This window comes from Fukomys damarensis, unplaced genomic scaffold (genome assembly GCF_012274545.1).
Source record: "Fukomys damarensis isolate Sample0158 unplaced genomic scaffold, DMR_v1.0_HiC HiC_scaffold_30, whole genome shotgun sequence".
NCBI classification, from domain to species: domain Eukaryota; kingdom Metazoa; phylum Chordata; class Mammalia; order Rodentia; family Bathyergidae; genus Fukomys; species Fukomys damarensis.
This window is the reverse complement of record NW_022900942.1, coordinates 8,937,423-8,961,326: the sequence shown is the minus strand read 5'-3', so window position 1 is coordinate 8,961,326 and position 23,904 is coordinate 8,937,423. Positions and strand designations below refer to the sequence as shown.

General features: G+C 45.2%; 1 protein-coding gene across 4 annotated transcripts in view; it reads right to left on the bottom strand.

Annotated features, from left to right (window-relative positions):
- Positions 1–23,904, bottom strand: part of Mbp (myelin basic protein) — a 102,321-nt gene that overhangs the window by 7,551 nt on the left and 70,866 nt on the right. The window contains exons 5-8 of one of the 4 annotated variants that reach the window (XM_010605566.2): positions 18,843–18,920; positions 2,038–2,145; positions 1,340–1,375; positions 1,004–1,036 (exon numbers count right to left, since the gene is read on the bottom strand). In XM_010605566.2, coding sequence (XP_010603868.1) covers positions 1,004–1,036; positions 1,340–1,375; positions 2,038–2,145; positions 18,843–18,920 — 255 coding nt within the window. The remainder of the gene's footprint in view (positions 1–1,003; positions 1,037–1,339; positions 1,376–2,037; positions 2,146–18,842; positions 18,921–23,904) is intronic. The other 3 variants (XM_033757551.1, XM_010605567.2, XM_033757552.1) reach the window with 3 other exon arrangements.

Sequence of the window (23,904 nt, the reverse complement as noted above, 5' to 3'; positions counted from 1 at the left end):
TATATATATATATATATATTTTTTTTTTATGTGAAATAATTACTATTACTAATATTTTCCAGTGACAGAAGTCAATCAATTTGCTCAAGTCCTATTGGTAGGCATTTTAAGTGGCTCAGACACCAAACTCACTAGGCCCTGGAAAGCCAATCAATAAACTATTTAAATTTTGATTGAAAACTGGCTCTTCATATTAAAAAGCCTAAGATTTCGAAGGAAGTTTTCTTGTATTGAAATAATTACTATTACTAATATTTTCCAGTGACAGAAGTCAATCAATTTGCTCAAGTCCTATTGGTAGGCATTTTAAGTGGCTCAGACACCAAACTCACTAGGCCCTGGAAAGCCAATCAATAAACTATTTAAATTTTGATTGAAAACTGGCTCTTCATATTAAAAAGCCTAAGATTTCGAAGGAAGTTTTCTTGTATATCTTAATATCAAGTTTTAGTTATAAGTAAAACACAAAACCAAAATCTTGCAGATTAATGGAGTTACTATAAATGAAATAACTGACTTTGGCATCCCTTTCTTTTCATCAGCAATATTATTTTTGTCAATAAAATTTCAGCATTTGGGGTTAAATGGATTGTTGGCCACAATTCCATGTTTAACATCCTGGGATTGATTTTCCCAACCAGTTCTACTGAAGGAAATTAGGAATTTTCTCCAGAATGGTGCTTCTCCTTCCCTGGGAAGGAGTCTGGTGGGGTCTGCCAGCAGCCTTTCTGGAGAAGCGGGATCTAACCTTGCAGCACCTGGTCCCCAGGTGAGAGTTTGGTGTGCTGCACAGGAAGACCAGCTCTGCTTTTCCCCACGCAGAAGTGAGAGCAGCCCATGGACTGGAAGTAAAAGTAATCCATTAACCTCAGCAGGCAAACTGTTCTGGATAGGAAAGAAAAGGCAGGGCTGTTAAGCAAGTGAGAGAGCAGAAAACAAAAGTGAAGGGTTGTGGGGACCCAGCAGGAGGAGGAAGCTGAAGGCAAATGCATTTGTCACCTACCCAGCTAAATCTGCTGAGGGACAATCCTCTTCCCTGTGTGAGGAAGAGAAAGAAACAATGACATCACGATCAATGAGGAGAAAAGTCTTACTGAACAAGAAACACAACCAAACAACCTAGCACAGGGGCGAGGAAGAGGTTCATGATGCAGCCCAGACTCAGTGCTTGGGAAGATCCACGACACCTGCCAGCCCCATTCAACTGGGAGCCACGTGGCAAAAAAGAGTTTGGGAAGGATTCAGATGGCCCTGAGTCATTTCTTTGTTTCGCTTTTGGGATTTCTGGGAACGCCTATGAATAAAGTGATAATTAATCGAAACATTCCATTGGTCTTACCTTTCCTTGGGATGGAGGAGGTGTGCGAGGTGTCACCTGGAAAACAGAAGAGAAGGGTGGGCTTGGGGAACTGTCTTCCCTCTGAGCGGCCCGTTCTTCCCAGAGGCCCCGCTGGTTCGGGTTTGTGGAGGATGCCTTATTGGCATTAGGATCAGAAAGCAACCACTTCCTACCCAGCTTCCCCACTTCTGTCCTAGTTGAGTGAGGGATACAGAAGCTGAGAATCTGCCCACACTGGAGGCTGGGCAGATCTCCTAGAGCTCACAGGATGCACCCAAGGCTCTTCAGCTGGGAGCTGGTGTGTGGCCCCGTGACACGCACCTTGAGCTCCACTCCCTATCTTCCCTTTGTCATTTAGAGCGTCAAAGGGAGTGCTGTTGTGTCTGTCGGCCCCGAACTGGCCTATGAGAATCTTACCTTAACATATCTGCTGCATTGGGGTTTTTACCCTTGTGTTCTTGTTGACAAACTATTTTCCAGGGCAATATTAGATTTATGAAAAAATTGTGCACAAATTACAATCCCCTATTATTAATACCTGTGGATTAGTGAAATTCACAACTGATGAACAAATATTGATACATTAGTATGAGTAGTAACGAATTAGTTTCCTTTAGGTTTCACTTTATGTTGTGGATCACAGCAGCTGGCAGCAGACCCTTGCTTTGCAATTTGTTTCCCTGTGCACAAGCACTTACAATGTTCTTGAAGAAGTGGACTACAGGGTTTTCCTCTTGGGACCGGCCATGCTGTGACTTCTGGGGCAGGGAGCCATAGTGGGTCGTCCTTGCTGCATGGTGTGAGTCCTGAAAGAGAGAGGTGCAGATGATCAGGACAACCCGAAGCCAGGTCTGCCTCCCCAGGGAAGGTGGAGTTCACTCCGTTGGGGATTAGAATCTTTTTTTGTTGGTTTGTTTCTAAGGACCTTAGCTAGGAAGCTGCTAACAATTCACCAGATACACAGAGGCACTTGGTGTGGCACTTGGGAGGATATTTGGTTTCCTAACTACATCTTATTAGGTGGATATTTCTATCTCTGATGCAGCAACTGGTTCTCTGGAGCCATCAAGGGTGAGGGAGAGCGATCAAAGGGCGACTCCACCTAAAGTAGAGGCAGGGTAGGCAAAGCACGGAGAGGAAACTGCTAGTTACCTTCAGGTTTCTGTTGGGTAAAAGAAAATGCCCAGAAATTACACATAAAACAACCTGGAACAGCAAGAGACAAATCTACTCATAAGCTTTGAAATGGCTGGTGACACAAAGTAGACACTGCTTCTCAAAAAGGCCACTTCGGCTGCATGGTATTGGCCAACCAGGTTTGGGGCAATCACGTCTGCATTTTCAGTAAGAAGGAAGGGAAGAGGTATGAGTGCGGGGGCTGATTCACCATCAAAAACCCCCGAGGTTTCTAGGTGAGCAAACACTCTACAGAAGATACCCAGAGACAAGCACAGAGTCAGAGCCATTCGTCCACAGGACCGAACAACCCCGAGTGGAGGCATGGGCTGCTGCTGCCCTCGCAGGCTTCACACCTCACGTCTTCAGCTCTTCCCTCAGCTTCAATCGCCCAGCACAATCGACGCGATGCAGTGAGGGCGAGCTGAGGACAGCGGTTATGTCCAGCTCAGTGTCCATGGGAAAGAAGCCCATTTAGAGGAGACTTTAAATAAAAAAGACAGTTCTCAGAAGGGCAAAGGAGAGGGACCTCAGGGAGACAGCATGGAACGGATGCTGCTGCTTTTCCTTTGTTCTTTCTACACTATTCCCAGCACCCACTCGGGCCTAAGTGTGGTGCAGAGGAGACTCAGCAGAAGGATCAGCTCAGAGGAGCTTCAGCCAGGCAATCCAGTGTTCCCCGACTGCAGAAGGTTGTGCTCAGCCCATCAGTTAGACAGGGAATCATTTAAAGCATTCCTTCCGCTTTCTCTGTGTGCAGGTTTGGGAGGACCCTTCCTCTTCAGAAGACAGTTTTGCCACCAAAAAGTCAAAAGGAGCTTCTGTAAAGTTTATGACAATGCATTTAGTGGGTTTAATTCAAGGTAATAATTGCACGTCAGAGAAAAGGGACACTATTCTCCCGGTGATCAGCACTCCCTGGCACTTACTTGGGTTGGGTATACGACTGTTCTCTGATGCAGGTCTTCATACATCAAAGCATCAGGTTTGATACCTCGCAGTCACCTTGACCCTTTCTTTAGTCTGCTTCCCCTGTTCACTCAGATAACAGATCTTTAAAATCCTTCTTGCATTCACACTACCCTTCCTCACCATGAGATCCCTTGCTGCTCATCCTTCAAGGGGAAGCCCAGAGTCCTCCATTCCTGCCTGACTCTTCCTCTGGCCATGGCCTCCTAGCTGATGCCTCTTCCTTACCCGCTCCCCTCCTGGCCATGTCACACTGTGTGCGGGGTCAACTTTCTGAAACACACGTCAGAGCTCCTGGCCTCCCCTTCACATTCATTCAGTGGCCCACTGTGCCCACAGAATGAGACCCATCCTCAAGCATTTCCAAAAGGCTCGGTAGCTGTGAGGGACCTGACCTCCTGCCACCCCTATACACACCTACCCCATCCCTGCCCTTTTTGCCAAGAGCTGTTCTCTTCTCTGGACCATCCCCAGCACCTGCTCCATGCTGTGGCCAAGCCCATCTTCTGTGTAGACTGTCACATATGCTCTTGCCAAAGGGTGCTTCCATCTCCTCTCTCAAGCCCAGAGCCCATGTGTGCTGTGCAGGATTGCTCTAGCACCTGGGTGGACTCAGCCTAGAGACCACCTGTTTCCAGTTCATCTAGCTGTTGGACATCGCCATGTGCCCACATGACTTTGTCTCTCCCCACTAGGCTGTGAGTACCCAGGAACAGAGGATACCTCTTGTCATCTGTGATGCCTTGAAGGGGCCTTGGCCAGGGAAAGGTATGGTCCTTGCTGTACAAATATGGAAGATGCAAAACAGACAAAGACCCTGCTCAGAGTTTTGGAATAAATTAGATGAAAAAAAGATTCCAGTTTTATTTCTTAATAATGGTAACCTTGTATTTTACTGCTTAGATGTATTTTTCCTCTTTTGTGTACCTTGTTTGTTAACCATCTGTTTACCTATTAGACTGTAAGCCTTTCTGGGGCAGAAATATATGATTTGGAAGCTGCAGCTTGCTCTCCTCTTGGGCCTAATCCTCTGTGCATCTGTCCTTGTTTCCTCATTGTGACATTAACTCTCACTTATATAGCAACCAAGGAATTGTGATGACTTGCTTGGTTTCCTCACAGGCAGACACCATAGGCTTTGGAACTTGAGGTGTAACAGTAGCAGGAAGGGGACATTGCCACTCTAATTCTTCCTATTTCAACTTAGTCCCCTGGTTGCCATGAGCACCTGGATCACTGGTCCTCTTCTCAGCCTGAGCCTTGCTGGAGGTATCAGCCACCACCTGTGTTCACTCACCCCTTACCAGCCATACACAGTCTTCTACAGGAAGCCAGGTATAAAATGAGGAATTAGCAACCAAAGCAGCTGAGGCCAGATGCTGTTTCAATTACTTGTAGACAAAGAACTTTTAAGTGTCTATTATGTCTACAGACTACATCCTAGTGGCCTGAAATAATTAAAATAGCCCAACATTCAGTGCAGTTGGTTCCTCTCCTGGTGTCCATATACTATTTTCTACCTACTGTGTGTTTGATTTTGGATTTAGGATTTTGCTGTGTGTTGGATTTTGAAGCACAGAAACACTATCTGCACTGAATTAGTTCATCTGTCATCCACATACCACTATAGCATGTGTATACTAGAAAAAAACTCCTTCAGGCTACACAGAGAATTCTAGGGACTGCATGCTCCCCCTAATTTCATACTGTTAATATTGCTTTTTGTTGTGAGAAATTAAAAAATATCATGCAGACAATGTTTCACATGTGCATCCCTGTTTTGAGTGGCAAAAGAAAAGTTACATTTTTTGGTGTGTGTGTGTGTGTGTGTGTGTGTGTGTGTGTGTTTTGTGGTACTAGAGATCAAATTAAGAGGTGTTTTACAAATGAACCACATTTTAGCTCTTTTAAAAAATTTCAAGTTTTGAGACAAGGTCCTGCTAAATTGCCCAGGCTGGCAATGAACTAGTGATCCTCTTTGATGAGTCAGCCTCTCTACTAGCTGGGATTATAGGCATGCAATGCTTTGTCAGTTACTTTTATAATGAATACATAGGTTACCAAGTTTTTGAAGGGAGAATAACTTAAATTTCTTGAGCAGTTCACAAAGTTGGTAGGTTGCATCTTAGCTCTCAGAACTAGAAAATCTAAAGTCAGTACTGTTCACAAAAAGGGAAATTGGTAAATCTATAGACCTCAGCACAGAGCTAAGTATACACTAAGCATCTACTATTTGATTTTGATAAAGGTTTGGTGAACCACATTCAGATCACTTTTAGTGCAGAGTCTAACACAGGGAGTAAGTCTGGGTGTGGTAAAAATCATTGAAATTTGGCAGTGTATACATTCAAGAGTAACTACAGTAGGACTTTGATTTGCACTTTTTTTGCTGTAAGTTGTCAGTCACACAGATCATTTGAGGTCGTTATGTTATAACCTTTTGTTATAGTTGCCTTTTACTGAAACAACATTTAGTCAATCATATTTCTATATACTAGCAATGAGCAGTTAAACACAATACAAAAATTTTAAAATGTTACCATATATAATAGTACACAAGGAACAACATGATAGACGTGACTATAACAAAACATGTATAGATCTTTAGAAGGAAGTCAAAGAAGACATAATTGGAGCAATATACTATGTTCATGGATTAGGAAATTCAATAGAGTGAAAATGTTAATTCTCTCCAGACTGATCTACAGGTTTAGTGCAATTGCCAGGAGTATTCTGATTAGAAATACACAAGCTGATTTTAAAACTGTCTGGAAATGCAAAGGAATCAAAACAGCCAAGCAACTGTAAAATAAATAAAGAAAAAGAGGAATCACATTACTTTGAGAGTTACCATAGAGCTACAGTAATCAATGCAAGGTGACATTGGAGAAGGGATAAACACATAGATCAGTGGCACAGAATGGAGTCTAGAGGTGGATACCCTCACATACATAATCGGTTGATTTTGACAAAGGTGCAAAGACCACCAATGAAGAAAGGACAGCCTTTTCAACAAATGATACTGGGACTACTGCATATCCATGTGCCCAAAAAGGAAAGAAAAAGAACCTCAACATAAGTTTATATCTTATATAAAATTTAAAATGGTTTATAAATTTCTACTTACAAGGTAAAATTTTTAAGTTTTAAAAGAAAACAAGAACTCCTCATGACCTGGGAGTAATAGGTGAGGAATTCATATCCCTGATACCAAAAGCCTGATCTTTAAAAGAATAAAATGGATAAAGTGAGTTTCATCAAAGGTTATAACTTTTGTTTTGTAAGAAATACAGCTAAGAAAATGAAAAGCAAAAGACTGGGTGAAAATATTTGTAAATACACATAAGACAAAGACAGAATTAAATGTATACAAGTATTATCAAAACTCAACAACAACAACAACAACAACAACAACAACAAAAACAAATAACTTATAGAGAGTGAGAAAAATACCTGAATAAACACTAAGATGATGTGTGGAATGCAAATCAGCACAGTTCAAATCTATTAACCATTTGAAAATGCAACTGAAACCCATGAGATAATTTTACTACACTCCTGCTAGAATGACTAATATAAGATGCTGGTCAGGCACAGTGTTGTTGAGAACATGGAGCAAATAGAACTCTTATGCAGGGCTGTGAGATGGCCAAATGACACAACCACTCTAAAAAGTAATATGGTAACTTTCTCATGAAGTTAATCATGTGCTTACCACTTGATTCTGCAATACCATTTCCATCTTTGAATGACAAAAAAGAAAACATATATTTTTGGAAAAGATTTTTACAATTAATACAGTGATCATCAATAACTGAGGGAAAAATAATTTAAATCTTAAATACTTAGAGTCACATAAAAGCCTCTGCATGAATGTTTAAAGCAGTTCTGTTCATAGTCACTAAGAGCTACAAGCAATCTAAACGTTCTTTAGTGGGTGAAAGGATAAAATCACTGTGGTATGTCCATTCAATGGAATACTACTCAGCAGTGAAAGGGAACAAACTTTCAGTACATGCAAGAAACTCAAAGGCATTTCCAAGTGTGCTGAGTGAAAGAAGCCATTCTAAAAAAGATTTTATTCTTTTGATTTGATTTGTATGATAGTCTTGAAAAGAATAAACCATGGAAAAAGAGATCAGAGCAGGAATGGCAGGGATTAGGGTTTGGAAGAAGGTTATGGTCTGAATAAAAGGGAAAGTAGGAGAAGGGTGTTAAGGGTGATACATCCTTATGGTGGTGGTAACTACAGAAACTCATCTATCTGTTTAGAGAACAGTAAAAACTAAGTCCATTTTACTATATGTTAGTTTATAAAATAAAATAAGGCCATTTAAGGTGGACTGTCAATATGGGGCTTACAATTGCATGCATGGAAACATTATAACATTTTGTGAATTTGCTGCCAGTCTCTGCATAGGAGGCTGGTGTCTCTACTGCCTTTATCTCTCTCCTGCCACAGACCTCTTGTTGCATTATTACCCTTGATTTTAATGTCCTTCTCTTCCAAATGACACTTCTTTGTGAGCCATGAGACACCTTTTGACTATTAAGCCTCCTCTGCACTGAAGTGGCCTTTCTAGCTTTCCACAGTGTGTTACCTCTGCAGCTAGGCATAAATCTTCTAGACGAAAAAAGACATATTTCTGCCTACTCCCCAAAGCACTTGGCAGGTTAACTCACAGAGGACCTCAGCAAATACAAAGAGGACAAAGGACAGCAACCACAAAACCCTCATGCTGCAGCTGTCTGGAAAGAGCTCACCTTGGGAACAGGAAGGCTGCAGCCCTGGGTCTGCATTGGAACCAGGGGGCCTTGAGCAAGCTGCACCATGTATCAGATCTCTGCTTCCTCATGTGTACAACTGAAACAGGGATCTGCTGAGAGAATGTTTAGCTCTAAAGTTCTGTAAGGAGGCCACCTTTGAGTAGTATCCAAAGAGTGAAAGGTAATTCTTGGATGACATTCACATCTTGGTGCACTTCCTGACTGTAGACCTGTCACTAAGGAACCTTTGTGGGAAGCACAGGAAAAGCCCAAGAGCCATGCCTATGCAGGGGACTGCACAGGCCAGAAGGGTGCTGTATCTGAGACACCTTTAAAAAAATTTTAAAAATTATGGTAAAATACCCTCAACACAAAATTTACACTTTTAACCATCTAAGTGTAATTCAGTCACAGCAAGCAAATTCACATTCTGTCCCACTGATACTGAATCCCTGTCCCCTTCTCCTTCCAGCCCCACAACCACCACTAGGCTTTCTGCCTCTGTGGAGTTGTCCCTCATGTGAATGAGTTACACAGCAGTGGCTGTTTCATACCTGGTTTAGTCAGCTGTGTCCTCGAGGCCCATTACGTCACAGCACATGTGAGCCCTTCCATCCTTTATAAGGATGAGCAATATTCCACTATATGTGATCCTCACATTTTACTTATCCATTTGTCCACCAAGAGGACATTTGGGTAGTTTCCACTGATTGGCGTTTTCTCCATGTAAGGGACCAGGATGCCTCCTAGCTGATCTCATCTGGCTGTGACATTTGGGTGCTCTCAGGCAACCCTGCCCAAACTCCTCTCTCCTTCCCTCCCATGCCCCAAAAGAACTTCTGCATCCTCTGAGTGAATTCCACCATGCAGCGGCACAGTGGTGCTGCTATTCCCAAGGCCAAGGAGCGTTCAAATGCAAAGTGCACTGACAGATTAGGGGTCTCTGGGTCAAGCAGCAGCTTCTTCACCTCCGCTGGTGGCCTAATCAGGTGGGAGCAATGTGCTTTCCAGGGTTAGGCGGGGCAGCAACAGTGTCTCTGGTAGGTGAGAACACAGGAGGAGCCTGGCTGCTTCTGGATGCTGCATCTGGGCTGCTGGTGCCCACCTGTCAGACTCTGCCGGCCAAATCACCTTGTTCTCCACCACTGTAGTAGGTCACGCACTGAGATTCGAGTCTCTCTGCCTACACCTAACTTCTTTCCAGTCATTTATCTTCTTGGAAAATGACTTAGGCACAGGAAAGCCTGGTGCAGTGGTGTACACCTGTAGTCTCAGCTGCTCAGGGGGCTGAGGCAGGGGCGTGGAAAGTTTGAAGCCAGCCTGGGCAAGTGAGAAGAACCTTACCTCAAGATAAGAAATAAAAATGGGGAGGTAGGTTAGCGCTCCCCAGGTCCAATCCCCAGGGGCAGGGGGGGTGTGTGACAAAAAGAAGTGGGGGACAAATGTGTAGGCGAGTTCCATGTGAATGAGAAGGGCCACCAATGATGACTGGAACAGGAGGAGCTGGAGCTCTTGAAACCTTTCCTCCCTCCTCCAGAGACCAGGCTAGGACATTTCTGCATGGAGCTGAACATTTGGGACAAATGATGGTTAGAAAAGTATCCTGATTAAATTTTTTTCTATGGTTTAGAAAACAATATATACTCATACCCATGTCAATAAAAAAAGATTATAGTATCCAAGATAACCCTTGTTTACACTTTGATGACATTTCTCAACCTGGCTTTATGCATAAACACGGATAAATTTGCTAATGGCTTTAATACTTTCATGAGCACTCGTTAGCCTAGTTTTTCTCTTTTACTGCAAAGTATGTCGTGCATCTTTTTTCTTATCAATATACATTTGCATCTTCATTGATTAAGCAACAAAAACGAACTTCTTGATGGCAAATAAAATTAAATTATACTTAATTGTGTTAGAAACTGTGGGAGGGGTCCATGGCCAACCACTTCGTTTATCTTTAAATAAATAACTTTCTCCTTTGGCCTGTTTAGTGTGCACAGATTTTGAAAAATTAGTCTTAATTTTCCCTCAACTTGCAACAATGTCTATGACCAGCAGGGTGCGCTCATGCACATGGCTCCTGGCTGCGCACAAGTTCCAACCAAGTTTTAGGAAGGTATTTGCTACCGTTTTCCAGTTGCCTTTACAGTCTGGGGCAGCACGAGCTCTTCAATTTGGGAGTCAGACCCGGAGATCAGCTTCTGACCAACGCCAATCAAGTCAGTGGTCCTCAGACTGGATAGCAACGGGTTCCCTCGAATATAGAGGTTGTTTCATGAACTCAGGGAGGAACTCTGGGTTCATGAAAAGGGACAGGTCGGTGGAGTCATTTCCTCTCAAAAGAAAATGGCAAGTGATGATAAAATTAACCTACTGGTGCCCGAGATGTTGTGGTTAGAGCAGAAAAGAAGGTTCCACCTCTTACTTTATTTCCTGCTTAAGAGTGGAACTGAAATTCTCCGGAACCCTTCTTTGCAGTGCCAGTCTTGGAGTCACAGCGTGTGCGTGTGCTACCCCTGCCACCTGCCCCGTGTGCGGCGTGCTCACTGATTGCTGCTCAGACTCCGTATGTATACGTCAACACTGATGCCAGCATGTCACTTATCTCCACTTCTGTCCCTAAGCCCACACATGGAAACATCTTTCACATATTGTTGTTGATGCCCTGGCCACCATTCCAAAGTCTATTTTGCTTTTCCACTTTTCATATATTTTATTGTGTACAAGTTGCTGGGAAACTGGTCTTTTCCATGACTGAATGGTAAGGCAGTGTGCCCATCTTCCTCACCTGTGAACAAGAAGTCGCATGTATGTGGAACTGTATCTGGAGCCCTGTGCCCCTCTATGAACCTTAAATTGGGCATTCTCATGGAGGCCACCAAGATCAGGGACCCTTATGCCAGCCTTTCTCCACCCTAAACTCGCTGTCTTCCTCCTGCTCAGGGGCTCAGGGTGGCCCTCTAGCGCCTGGGCATAGTACTTAAGCAAATATCTAAAACTCCACACATGGCATGTAAAGGTACAAGATCCCTATGATGAGTGTAACTGTACTGTATACCTAAAATGTACCAATAAACTCAATGAGAAAAAAATAGATAAAAATAAGTAGAAAGTAGAAAGTCTATCATTGTTCATAATAACATTTAAAAGTTAAAGTTTAGTATACAGTCAGCCATCCATATTCTTGGGTTGCATTTGTGAAGATTTCATCAACTGTAGAATGAAAATATTCAGGAAAAATTGTGTCAATTCTAAATATATTTATAAATAATAAAAATATATAAAATATATAAATATATATATATACAAATAAAAAATAAAACTCCATATGTGGACACATCACTGCTGCCCTTTCAGAAGGCCATGTTCAGAAAGGTGTCACAAATAGACCCTACCAGTCATATCCGAGTCCAGTGACTTAATAGAGCTGTGATAATTGCCTTACTGACATTTTTTTAAAGTCAAGAAAGCCAAGTTCTCAGTATGCACATCTCACTCTGTCTCCAAAAATATTCACTGTAGGAAGGGGGTAAAGAGAGCAATTCTCCTGGACTTTAAAACCAAAGTTGTATGCATTATCCTCTGCCCTCCCTGCAGGTGTACCAGGATCGCACTGTTCTCTGCACTGCGTGTCACTCTACAGATGCGGAAACTGGGACGCACAAGGTCCATGGATCTCTTGCCGACTCTCGTTTTTCAGTCCAGTCCTTTAGACAGCTGTAGCAACTGTTCTTGCAGACAATGTGCACATAGGATGAGAAGCTCACGTTAGAACCAAAACTCAGCAGCTGATGAGGAAATTCACTGCCTTTTCATGACTCAAGGAAGCCATATGGGAGAGAAATGGAGAAATGGAAAATTGTGTGTTTGTTTTGTTATTCCAAAATACATAGACCTACCTTAGACTATGCTGCCAGGAGCTAAAAAGAAAAATGTGCTTATGCAAGAGAAAAAGACGTCAATAGCTGTTGGAGTCTTAGTCCTATCATTTAACATCGAGGCAACTTGAGAAGTTTCATTTGTTTCTCTAGAAAACAAGTTCCTAATTAATTTGGTAAACACTGGCATTTAGATCAACAAATGCAAGTCTGGTTAAAGAGATGAAAAATTTCAATGTCATTGTCATTTTAAAGGACACATTTCTATATAATTAAAATGAGGGACCCTGCCAGTTCCCCCTTCAAAAGAAAAAAAAAATCACACCTCAACACTAAGGGATTGTATTGTCTGGACCACTCTATCCACATGACCAAAATCACCCAACCTGCCAGCGTATCTTCTATTGCTTCCTTCAGTTTGCAGCTGAAAGTGTAGCTGGAGACCTGCCATCCACATAGTTGTTCTAACCCCCCCAAAATCTTTGATTCTTGGGGCATCTCAAAAAACTCAGCAGCCAGGGGACAGGGCACTAATCTGTGCAGCCCTTTTCAGAACCACAAGAAATCATGGTGTCATTGCTTTGCTGATTTGCCCCATTAAGAAAGAACAGGGGAGATTTGGATCATTAAAATTATATTTTTGTCTTGTAAGATAGAAATAAAACCAAGTAAGCTTCTCTTCTATTGTAGTCTTCATATTTGAGAGCCATAAAACTGTTCACTTTAAAGTGGAGAGATCTTTTCTGCCCTTTTTCCTTGCTTTAGTTTGCAGCTCATAAAAACCTTTCACATCCCTTAGAAATCTTTTAAAATGATTTATCTTCCTTAAAGCCTTCTAGAAAGAGGAAGTACAGGGGTGGCTTCCTCCTTCCCACAGAGGAATTCTTGTGTTTTGATTGCCACAACCATTTTCCACTTGGAAACTGCAGTCAGTGAATGAGTCATTTAAATGGCAGAGTTCTGGCATCTCTACTTCCCCCAGTGCCAATAGTCCAGCAGCTGAAATAGGTGCTGATAAAACTAATGTTGAGTAGGCACGGGCATCAACGGTTCTGGATTGGTGACGAGATCACACATGACTGGCTGTGTGAGGGGATCTTTCTCTCTTGCCTTTTTTCCCCATGTCACTGACTTATCAGGACACTCTGGCCATTCAAGAAGTTACTGCAAGCCACAGCAGCTCCCCCTCACTGCTTGCTGGTTGCAATTCTAGCTTTGTTTGTACACATTTTTCAGAGGAAGCTATTATGGCATTTCCAATTGAACATCTTCTAATATGTCTTAGGAGAGAGCGTTAGCTTTTTTTAATGGCAAAACTAGGTACATTTTAAATCCTGCAATAGAGAGAATCAATTCCTGTCTGAGGGTGGTGTACAGTTTTTCCTGTATTTTGGTCCTTTGCAGAGTTTAAGAGTACGTTTGTTTCTGAACCACTGACTCAGATGAATTCAATTAAAAGCAGTGGGTTTTTCTTTGTCTATAGAAAGCCATACAGTATCACCAACAGAGATTTCTCTGTTACCGGAGAAAATCAGACAGGCCTTTTATTTAGGTGGAGATTTTGGGTTGCATGCTAACTGTTCTACCGTGTATTCCTTCTCAGTTGCTGGAAGAAGAGGACATCAGCAGGGTGTGGTTAACTGGGTGGTCCTTCCTGCTGTTTCACTTGGAGGGCTGATGCTTTGCCGTATGAACAGAGCAGACAGCTTCCAAGTGTGTTTCTACTTTTAACCAATTGGGAGCAGAAAGCAGTTGAGATGCTATTGAAATGTGGTTGAGAGGGCATAGCTAGTTCTGTTTGCCTTTCCTATGTTTCACTCAGGAGTAGGGGGACAGAGCTCCACTGGCCTCCTTTGGGGGCTTGACCTTCCTTCTCTGGTGATGTAGGGGTTGGCATCAGAGCCCTCCCTGGATAATGCATCTGAAGCTCAGTCCCAGGCACAGAAAGCCAGGGCAAGTGCACAGCAGCAGCCCATGCTTCTGCCAAGGGAGCAAGCACTCTCCAAGCCTGCAGTCCTGGCCCTTTGGGGACAGTTGTGATGCGTGTGCCCAGCTCTCATGTCCTGGCCAGTGGCTCCTGACAGAGGTGGACAAATGGCCCTAGTGCAACTGGAGGCCGTTGTTAGGTTGACGTGGAAGTCACGGCAGCACGGTGTGCTTTCCATGGCAGATCTGACCTAGATAAACAACTTGGTGGCAGCTTGCTCTGAGGGCCATTTTGCTGAGGCATCTCTTGTGCCCCTTTGACAACCACTAAGAGTGATTTGAGGGACAGGCAACTTCTCTGCTCCCGCTCAGGAGACACACAAAGAGCTCCTGCTGAAAGGAGCTCGGGTGGTTCTCACCTGCTTCCTGACCCCAGGGCAGCCAGGAGCTGCTGGTGAAAGCCTTGCAATAGTCCAGCTGTTCTGGAGTGCCAAGTAACTGAGGCTTTGCATGTCCCCTTCTCAGGATGACAGAAGTAGGCCCTGGTGTTGGTCTTGATCACTCAGCTATTTTTTCCCTTTGCTTCCAAGCACTCATTTTAAAAAATTATTTCCAAGAAAACACTTTTTATCATAAATACAGGATTGGTGTCAGTAGGGGCATCAACCAAACAGCAATGACCCTGGATGACTTTCTCGTGGCTTCAGAACTCAGTGCCCACCTGGCAAAGTGCAGGCACACAGCTAACCTGAAGGTCTGGGAGGTTGTCTTTTGGAAGGGAAAGTGAAGCAACAAGATTTGGACCCAGAGCCGAGGCAGAGCAAGAGACTGGTGGATCACGGTCTCCAAGTACATATTTGCAGCATTTGTCATTGAGGCGACACTTTCATTTTACAGTTGAGGAAACTGAGACCTGAGAGCAGAAACGCAACTGCTCAGAGGCCACAGCTGGCACAAGGCAGAGGGCTGGGGCCTCTCAGAGCTTCAGGGGAAATTCTACTCCTGTCCAAGGCTCCATTGAGGGGCTGTGTATCTTTCTAGCTCCTAGCGGCATGGAGATAGGACTGACCATACTTGTGCATACTCAGGATGAATCCATTCCGAGTGTACGTTCCTTTTCTCACCAGAGCTGTCAGGGCAGACGACCATCTTGTGTTCACTGTTGTTTCGTGAATGAGATACTGCAGCTCAGAGATGAACAGCAGGCCCAAGGCCATGCTGCTGCTGAGCAGCAGAATGAACCCCAGACCATGTATCTGTGACTTTTCCACCCTCTCCCATGACACAAAGACACCTCTCAAGCCACAGTGTGCTGTGGGGACAGCTGGCAGTTTCAGATCCAGCCTGAGCATTTCAGCAAACACCTAGGGCCCTCTAAGACAGGCGAGCATCTACAGGCAGGGCAGACTTCCTTCCAGAAGAAGCAGAGATGAGTGAATGAGGGGTGAGGATAGCAGAGGTGGCCTTGTGCCTGGGTTTCTGGCCAAATTCACATGAGTAGCGATAGCAGCCATCCTTGCAGGCAGAGTCTCCTCCCTGGGCTCCTGTCAGACTTCCTCTGCAGTGACCTTCCTCCAGTGGTACTCAGTGTTGCCTGGTGCCAGCCCCTGCCTGGGACTGAGCCCCTGAGATTCAGAACGCAGGAGGGAGTGGTGGAGCTGCCCAGAGGGGCACCTGAGGACTGTCTGTCCATCATCTCCCGTTGGTTGTTTCCCGTTGTACGCCTCCCACCTCCTTTCTCTCCAGAACTCTTACTTTTCAAACTGTTTGGGTTCTCAAATGGTATTCCATTTGTCTGTGTTTGCACCCTTCCATTTCCCCTCCTGGCCCAAGAAAAACGGGCAGAGCTGGTCCCAAGGAAACTGCAGAGACTCTGGAATGGAAGAACTGGCCCAGAGGCCTGGACCTGATGAAGTGGTCAACACCACTGGAACGAATCTTCTACAAGTTGTGTGACCTCCAGCTTCACGGAAGGTGGGTCTTTCCCCCCTGCTGGTGATTTTGCAGAGAGAAAGAGAAGGCAGTGCATTGGGGTCACCAGAGTGGAGGCCAATGCTCAGCAGAGCTCATCATGGCCCAGTGTCTCACCTGCGGGAAGGGTGTTTTGGTTCCTCCTGCTGTAAATTGCTGACAACCTGTGGCTGCCACCCAGTGGCTCTGACTCCTTGCAGACCTTTGTCATAAAATCCTGGGATGACAAGCGTATTTTGATGTATACTTCTGCTCCTGCAATGCTTTCCCTGCGGCCGATGATGTTAAATTCACTCTGTACGAATCTTAATCATTTTCTTGAAATAATAATGAATAGCCTATGTTGGGTTATCATCACATCTCTTCATCAAAGACTAGAAGGGAGATCGCAGGCCTGAAAGCATCATGGAATTGTGACAGCAGGAAGGTGACACTGACACCACAGCTTCTCAGAGCAGCCACCTTCACCAGGCATCACTGGTCCTGCCTCAGGGGACCCGATGGGCATGGGTGCCTTAGCACAGGGGGCCAGGAAGAGTTCTCTGCCCATTCAGAACAATATTACTGGACGCATCTCTTATAGCAACTGTAGGTTATGCTGTTGTTTTTCCTGTGCTTGGTAGACATATAAATACCACACACCCAGACATTTTATGTTTTAGGAAAACTCAAGGATGTAGTCAGGCAAGATAATCCAAACCCTATCTGGAACAGAATGGGGCATCCACAAAAGATCAATGAACACAAACAGCCCAGGGCTGGAGACTCACTGTTTTAATCAGCTGATAACATGTCCTCAGGGGACCAAAACTCTGCAGGGATGAGGTTTGGGCCAGGTTTTTAAATGCTTACACACAAACCTGTCTGGGATCACTAGTTTTCTTCTTTGCTAAATGGGGTTTTTTTGGGGGTACTGGGGACTGAACCCAGGGATGCTCTACTTCGGAGCTATATCTCCAGCCCCTTTCATATTTTTTTTATTTTGAAAAGTCTTGAAATGTTGATCCTCCTGCTTCTTAGCCTCCCGTGGGATTATGAGCCTGTACGTAACATTTTAAAGGAGAAAAATCAAACATTCTGTTGAAAGTCCCTCACTGTGATCCACTCTGCAACATCATGGCATTCCTGGCACACTCTCCATCTCTCTGCAGGGTCTGTGTTGCAAACAGAGGGCAGAAGGGAGCAGGGTGGCGGCGGCAGCGTTTAGGGTGTGTTCCCAGGGCCGGTGCATCCCTGCTCCCTTGTCAGACTGCACACTTTCATTGCGGAACTGAAAATGCCCTTCTCACAAGCCCTGCACTCTTGGGCCTTTAGGGTCTGCTGCCTGTCAGGCAGAGGTTGCTGGCCCAGCCCTGCCCCAGTCTAGGGAACCCAGGGGCCTCAGGCCCAGGTGGGTGGCAGGAAAGCCTGGCACTGGAGGGTCAGGTTACCCTCAGGAACCACCTGGGGGAAGTGGTGTTTGCAGGAAGAAGTCACTGAGACAGCGCTTGCACATTGGGCACAGCCACACAGCTGTGCCTGAGTCAAGGTGCTACAGACTCGGTGAGGTGCTGAGACTCTGCATGGTGCCTGCCTCCTGAGGCATGAAAACAGGCTCTGCTAATGAACCTCAGCCCGCCACTACTCAGGCTCTTCACGCCGCCATCTGCCTTGGTGCTGTTCTGGCACGGCACCTCCAAGGCCCTGGTGCCTTGGACTCGGGATGCCCTCTGCTGACCCCAGTCTTGGCCTGGCTGTCTGGAGGCTGGGGTGTGCACCTTACTCCTCGCAGCCCCAATTATCCCCACAAGGGAGGGCACAGTACCCACCCTGATGCTCAACCTTGCCAGCCCCGGCCTGGGCAGAGCACCCTCCTCCATGGGTCCTGCCCAGGCTCAAAGCGAAGGCTTCTGTCCCAGAGGCTCTACCGTGGTCAGCTGTGGGGGCTCCTCCTTGAATATTTCTAACCTCCACAGAGGAAGTTTCCCCTCCACCAGCTCCTTGGACACCTTCCCCCCCGAATGCAGGTGTAGTGCTCACTGGAGCTAAGTGGAAGAATGATCTCCATGTGCAGGCTTCATGCTGTGTTTTCAACCTTATGCACTTTCCCGGGGCCTAAGGAACACACAGTGACTATTTTTACCCTAGAGGTAAATCTATAACCTAAGCAAGTCACTCCTCACTATGGGGACAAGGGCTGGCCCTAGGGTGCACTTTCCCTGCCTTCCCTAAAACCATCCAGGTATTTTGGTGCTCTGAAAGGAAGCAGCATCCACCCGGTGAGGCTAAACCCCAGCGATGTCCTTTCTCTGTGAGCAGGGCTGAGTTCAGTGAGGGCAGAGCGCATGGGATGGCGCTTTCCAAGGCCAATTCATACGGTATACGTAGTGAATGCTAAGCATCTGATTTTCAAAGCACCCTGAGCACAGATGTGCAAGCGACTGTGTCCAGGCCAGCCCTCCTACCCCAGGGCCCCCCGCTGCCCCCTTGGCTATGGGACATCACTGATGGTCACACTGCAGGGCTTTTCCATCATGCCGACCTGACACCATGCCCTGTCCTGGCTGACCCATTGAGGTGGCCACAGGAAGGCAGCTCCTCTACTACACTCCTCTTGTTTTCCTTTGGTTGGTTTGTTTGCATAATCCGCTTGCCTCGGCTCCTCAGGACCCACCTCTCTGGCTTTGTGACAACTCACAGATGCCCCTGGAAACTTGTGTTCCTGAGACAGCACCCCTGGAGGTCCTGATGTGACCAACTCTGAGGACCCTGGGCACAAAATATTTCACATACATAGCCCTCAGCAGGCGGGGACGGCGACCATGTCTTACCTTGTACATGTTGCATAGCCCAGGCTGGCTGCGGGCATGAGAGGCCAGAGGGCTTCTGCTCTGCTTTAGCCAGGGTACCTGCCGAGGACACAGAGTGGGCGGCGTGAGTCCGGGGTGGGCACTGCCTGCACACCCCACAGTCCTCCGGCTTCACTCCTCTAGGATGAGCGAGGCCAGGCCTAGGCGGGGTGGAGCAAGTGAGCGATGGAGGATGCAGGAAGAGTGCTCAGGGGAAGGTGTGATGGGATGATGGGTGGATGGGCCTCGGAGAGGCCAGGGCAGAAAGGAAGGAGAGGACCCAGAGAGAAAGGAGTGCGAGGAGAGATTAGGGAAAAGATTACTGCTTCTTCTCTTTTGGAGTCCTGTACCAAATTATGTGACTACTTGCCCTTAGTATTGTAGCAGGCCTTGGATATAAATGATTTCAAAGAGAGCAGGGAAAGGGAGCATTCCCTGGTCTGGGAAGTGTGGAGTGAACTTTTTCAAGTCTATGATGAAATGGATACAATCACGTTCAATTCTATTTGCAGTTTTATTTTCTTTTGTAACAAGTGTGTTAGCTGTGCACTGAATTTATAAGCATAACTCACCTGTACTCTGTGGGGGTTAACTGTGGTTGTCACTATGTAGCCTCTTTGAACCTTCTACTGGGTACAAGGGAATGTCTTCAGAAGTTGTAGTGTTCAAAAAGTCACTCTAACAGTCACATGGAGCGATATTTTCTTCCTGACATGCTGAAGTTTAGGAATTTGGGAACTTAAGATTCTATGGCCTAAGTTATAATGTCAACTTCAACTCTTGCCTTGCATCTTGCAAGACAGTATTTGCCTCTAATTTAGTATGCTCCCCTCGTTCTATTAGCTGTGCGAGCGTATGCCACATCAACAAAGTTCAGGTGATGTGACTGATGAGGGGGGGAGAGAGGAGGGGGAGAAGAAGGAAAGAGATGTGGACTGGCTTACAACGTGAAAAGATAAATCAATAATAAGGGTTTTAAGAGACTTTTTGCACTGGCTATAGACGAAATGGATTATTTTTAATGGTGGGTATGCCTGGAGATGACCGAGTAGCATGACCCAGAATGTTAGCGTACTCAGTACAGTGCTACCTCACGGGGGAGAGAGGAGGGGGAGAAGAAGGAAAGAGATGTGGACTGGCTTACAACGTGAAAAGATAAATCAATAATAAGGGTTTTAAGAGACTTTTTGCACTGGCTATAGACGAAATGGATTATTTTTAATGGTGGGTATGCCTGGAGATGACCGAGTAGCATGACCCAGAATGTTAGCGTACTCAGTACAGTGCTACCTCACTCAATTCATTAACCAAATGAACTTATCCCATAAGGTCAACATGGAACCTAACCGCTCAGTTTGATCCTGTTCTCACCCAACTAGGTTTGTGACCAGAATCCTGGAAAGAACTGAGTTTGTGAACTAAGGTGTCACCGTATTACTGAAAGTTGTCACGCTGCGGTTCGAAGAGGCAAATCTGCAGTGATGCATGCTTATCTGTGCATCTGAAATGATGCTCCCTCCCTGCATGAGAGGGGCTGTTTCTATGCTAGCAAGGATTGCTAGTGGCTTTTTTTTTTTTTTTTTCGAGACAGGGTCTCACTATGTAGTTCAGACTGCTCTGGAACTCACTGTGTAGCCCAGGCTGGTCTCAAACTCGCAGTGATCCTCCTGCCTCAGCCTCCCGAGTGCTGGGATTACAGGCGTGTGCCTCTATGCCCAGCTGCTAGTGACTTTCATTCATGAGTAATGCACTACAAGAGAGAGACTCTTGGACATAAGTCTTACAGGATGTCCCCATGAATAAGCTTGTGGTTGTTCTGTCTTGATAAGACATAGCTGTCCTCAATTGGTGGTGTATGGGCCACATCCATGCTAGGAACTCATCACCTCAGAAGAAAATTGTCTTTATGTTTCATCTGTGATACAGTGCCCTCTTCAGGAAGAAGGTTTCAGTAAGACTTTTTACCTAGCTCTGTCCCTTCTACCATCACACCCAGAAAACTTCATTTCTCTTTAGTTCTTTTTCTTTTTTTACTATTTTATGAAGTAGAACGATTTCAGGGCATTTAAGATGGTAGTGATAGATATAATAGAAACAACTCCTAACCTGGTAAGTCAGAGCTGGGTAAGGGATTTCCATCTCCTTAAATTCTAAATGAGGGTAACGGGAGATTTCCATGTGAGCTCGGACGGAGGTAATGATCCGTCTTCCCCCAGTAATTACCTATTTCTTCAGATATTAAGCTAAGCTCACCATCAACCAGTCAGAATTGCCTTTTACCAAACGGCTAATGCTTTTACCAAAAGCAAAGCCAAGGAGGGGGGGAAATCAGTGCCTTAAAATGAAGATGAATTTGAAATGAGGAGTTAGGACAAGACCTACCAGCAGGACAGGACACACAGAGGGAGGGCAGCCTATGCCAACGTTAAGTAAATGTCTGGATTCTTGTTTCTCACTCATCAGTCCCCCAAGTCTGCCATCCACCTATGCACTACACAGTATCACTCTCAGGAAGAGCCAGCACAGCTCCCATTCCAGCTTCTTGAGGCTGCTTTGTCACCCTTTGAACACATCCCCACCACGGAGCACAGGAGGGGCAGCCACTGTTACGCTAATTCATTCAGGGGTTATCTGTTTCATGTACACAGCCTCCACACTTCCTCTGACATCCAGAGGGTGACGCTTTGAGAGCAACAGTAAAAAGAGAAGAACAAGAACAATAGAAATAGAAAGAATAACAGCAAGACCAGGACATCACGCTGTCAATGGAGAGAGCATGTCTTTGTGGATAACAGCAGATGAGTGAGAAACAGTGACCTGCACCTGCAGCTGTGGAAGGAGTTGCAGGTGCGCAGACTTACCTGCTGTTCCTGTCACAAGGTCATGGAAATATCCATTGCACAGTGCAATTAATTAGGCAGTGTAATCAAAAATGATACATTAAAAAGTTCACATGCAATTAGTACACCATCCGTGGTCTATCAAACTGTTTAATGCATAAAAGGCAGAAATATACATAAAGTGGAAGTTCACAACAAAATCAAATTGTCATACAACTGCCAGAGGCAATCATTATTAAATACACAAATATAACTTACAAATGTATCACTTGTACAGAGGGTGCAGCAAAACCACTCCCAACACAGGCACATCAAATCCCAATGTAATTCTCTCTGACTTCAGTAACAGTAGAAATGGTGCCCCCTGAGATAACAGAAGGATATAGTAGGTGGCTGGTGCCTGAGCCAGAGATACCCATAATTAATAACTGATCAGGATAAAGACACAGCAGAGGGAATTCCTACAGGAAATCACAGAAATTGTCAACGTGGGTGCAGAAACAAATGCAGCCCACCATATTTATGGTTTCTCTAGAGGATCTCTGGCCACAACTCTTGCCAAACTGAGGCAGTAAGTGGCTGAGTCAGGTACCACAGCCTCATGAAGAGAAGCCATGCAGTTCTGCGTGCTCTCCTACATGCTGGTGAGCAAAGTCATCGCTTCCAGTCCTGACTGTGGGGCCCGACAGGCAGCCACCAAGTGCCACACAGATGCCCTCTACCATGTCCTTTGTATCATCTCCACATGGTAAACTCTCATGGGATCACGGAACACCGCAACAGAATCAGGATACCGTGTGAACAATGGAGAATGAAGCCACTTTAGAAGTAATGATGTTGAATGAAATTAAAATGTAATGAAAAATATCAGGGAATGAACCGTCTGTGAATTTACAAGACTGATCATACCCCATAGCACTGAATAACTGGACCTGTTCCTAGTCTTCACTGTCACAACTAGAGGCATATAAGTAGTCTGAATGTTGACTAAGGCCATGCTGAGACTAGCAGGTTATAAATAGATTTTTTAATGTAAAATAGAGAAAAATAGGAAAAGTCATCTAATGGGTGGCTTTAAAAGCAATAGTGCTATGGAGGAAGAATAGTTCCTTTTTTTCTGGCAACCTTTTGTGTGAACTGTCTGGGACTAACAATCCCTGAGCAGTTGAGCTCTTCTGTAAAACTTCACTTCCTTAGATAAGAAGGAAAGTCCCCAGAGCTCACACTTCAAGCTGTTGGCTTCTTAGGCCTAAGCAGCTCCAGGGTCACTGCTGACACAGGAAGGGAGCTGGTGTGTGCATAAAGTAAGAGGTGTGAGGACTGAACCAGTGCATCCAGTCTCGGCCCCAAGGCTATCCTCTCCTCACAGAGGCCCCATCCCTTTCCCCATAAGGCCCCACATTCCAGGGAACCGGAAAACCTGTTCCTTAAAGGCCACAACACAGCCCTCCTTTCTTTCTGAACAACAAAGGAGAATGCTCTTTGTAAATGCACTTTTCATTTATGGCTTGCAGAAGAATATGCCTCCTCAAGGAATTCTCAATGCACTTTCCTTGAATGTCAACCCCAGCCACACAAAGGCTGGTGTTGTCAGTGCATTCCATCGCTGGGGGTGGCAGCTCCTCACGTGGCATCACAGGCCAGCATGTGCCTGGGGAGGGTGGAGGAGCAGGGACAAGCAGCCCCTTTATGGGGTAATGGCGGCCCCCATTCAGTCTTGCTGGATTCTGCCATGAAAACCCTCTTCTAGACAGATGAGCAGACACTGCTTTCCCAAGTGTGTGTGGGGCATTGGCACATGGTCCCCTTCAGCACCCTATGTGTATTAGACAGCTATTTTAGGAATGGAAATGGTGAGACCAGCTTTCATCATGAATGACAGTAAGCAGGTCTTTAGATTGTCTTTGCAAACCTCTTAAACCTATCCAAAGGACCTTTCTAGCAAATTAAAACAAGAGCTTTCCTCAACAGAGTAAACTAAAATTAGGAACAAAAACATTTAAAAATTACTCCATAACAACCTACACCAATAAATGCCTCAGACTTCTACGAAGATTGTGGGTTTGTCTTTGGGTATGGATTGAGTTACATTTGGAACAAGTGTGTAGCAACATAAAATAATCCATCATAAGGCAGTTGAATCGGACACACATTGTCAGACGTCACCCCACTGTGTGCCTTGGCAGAGACCATGTGAGGATCCG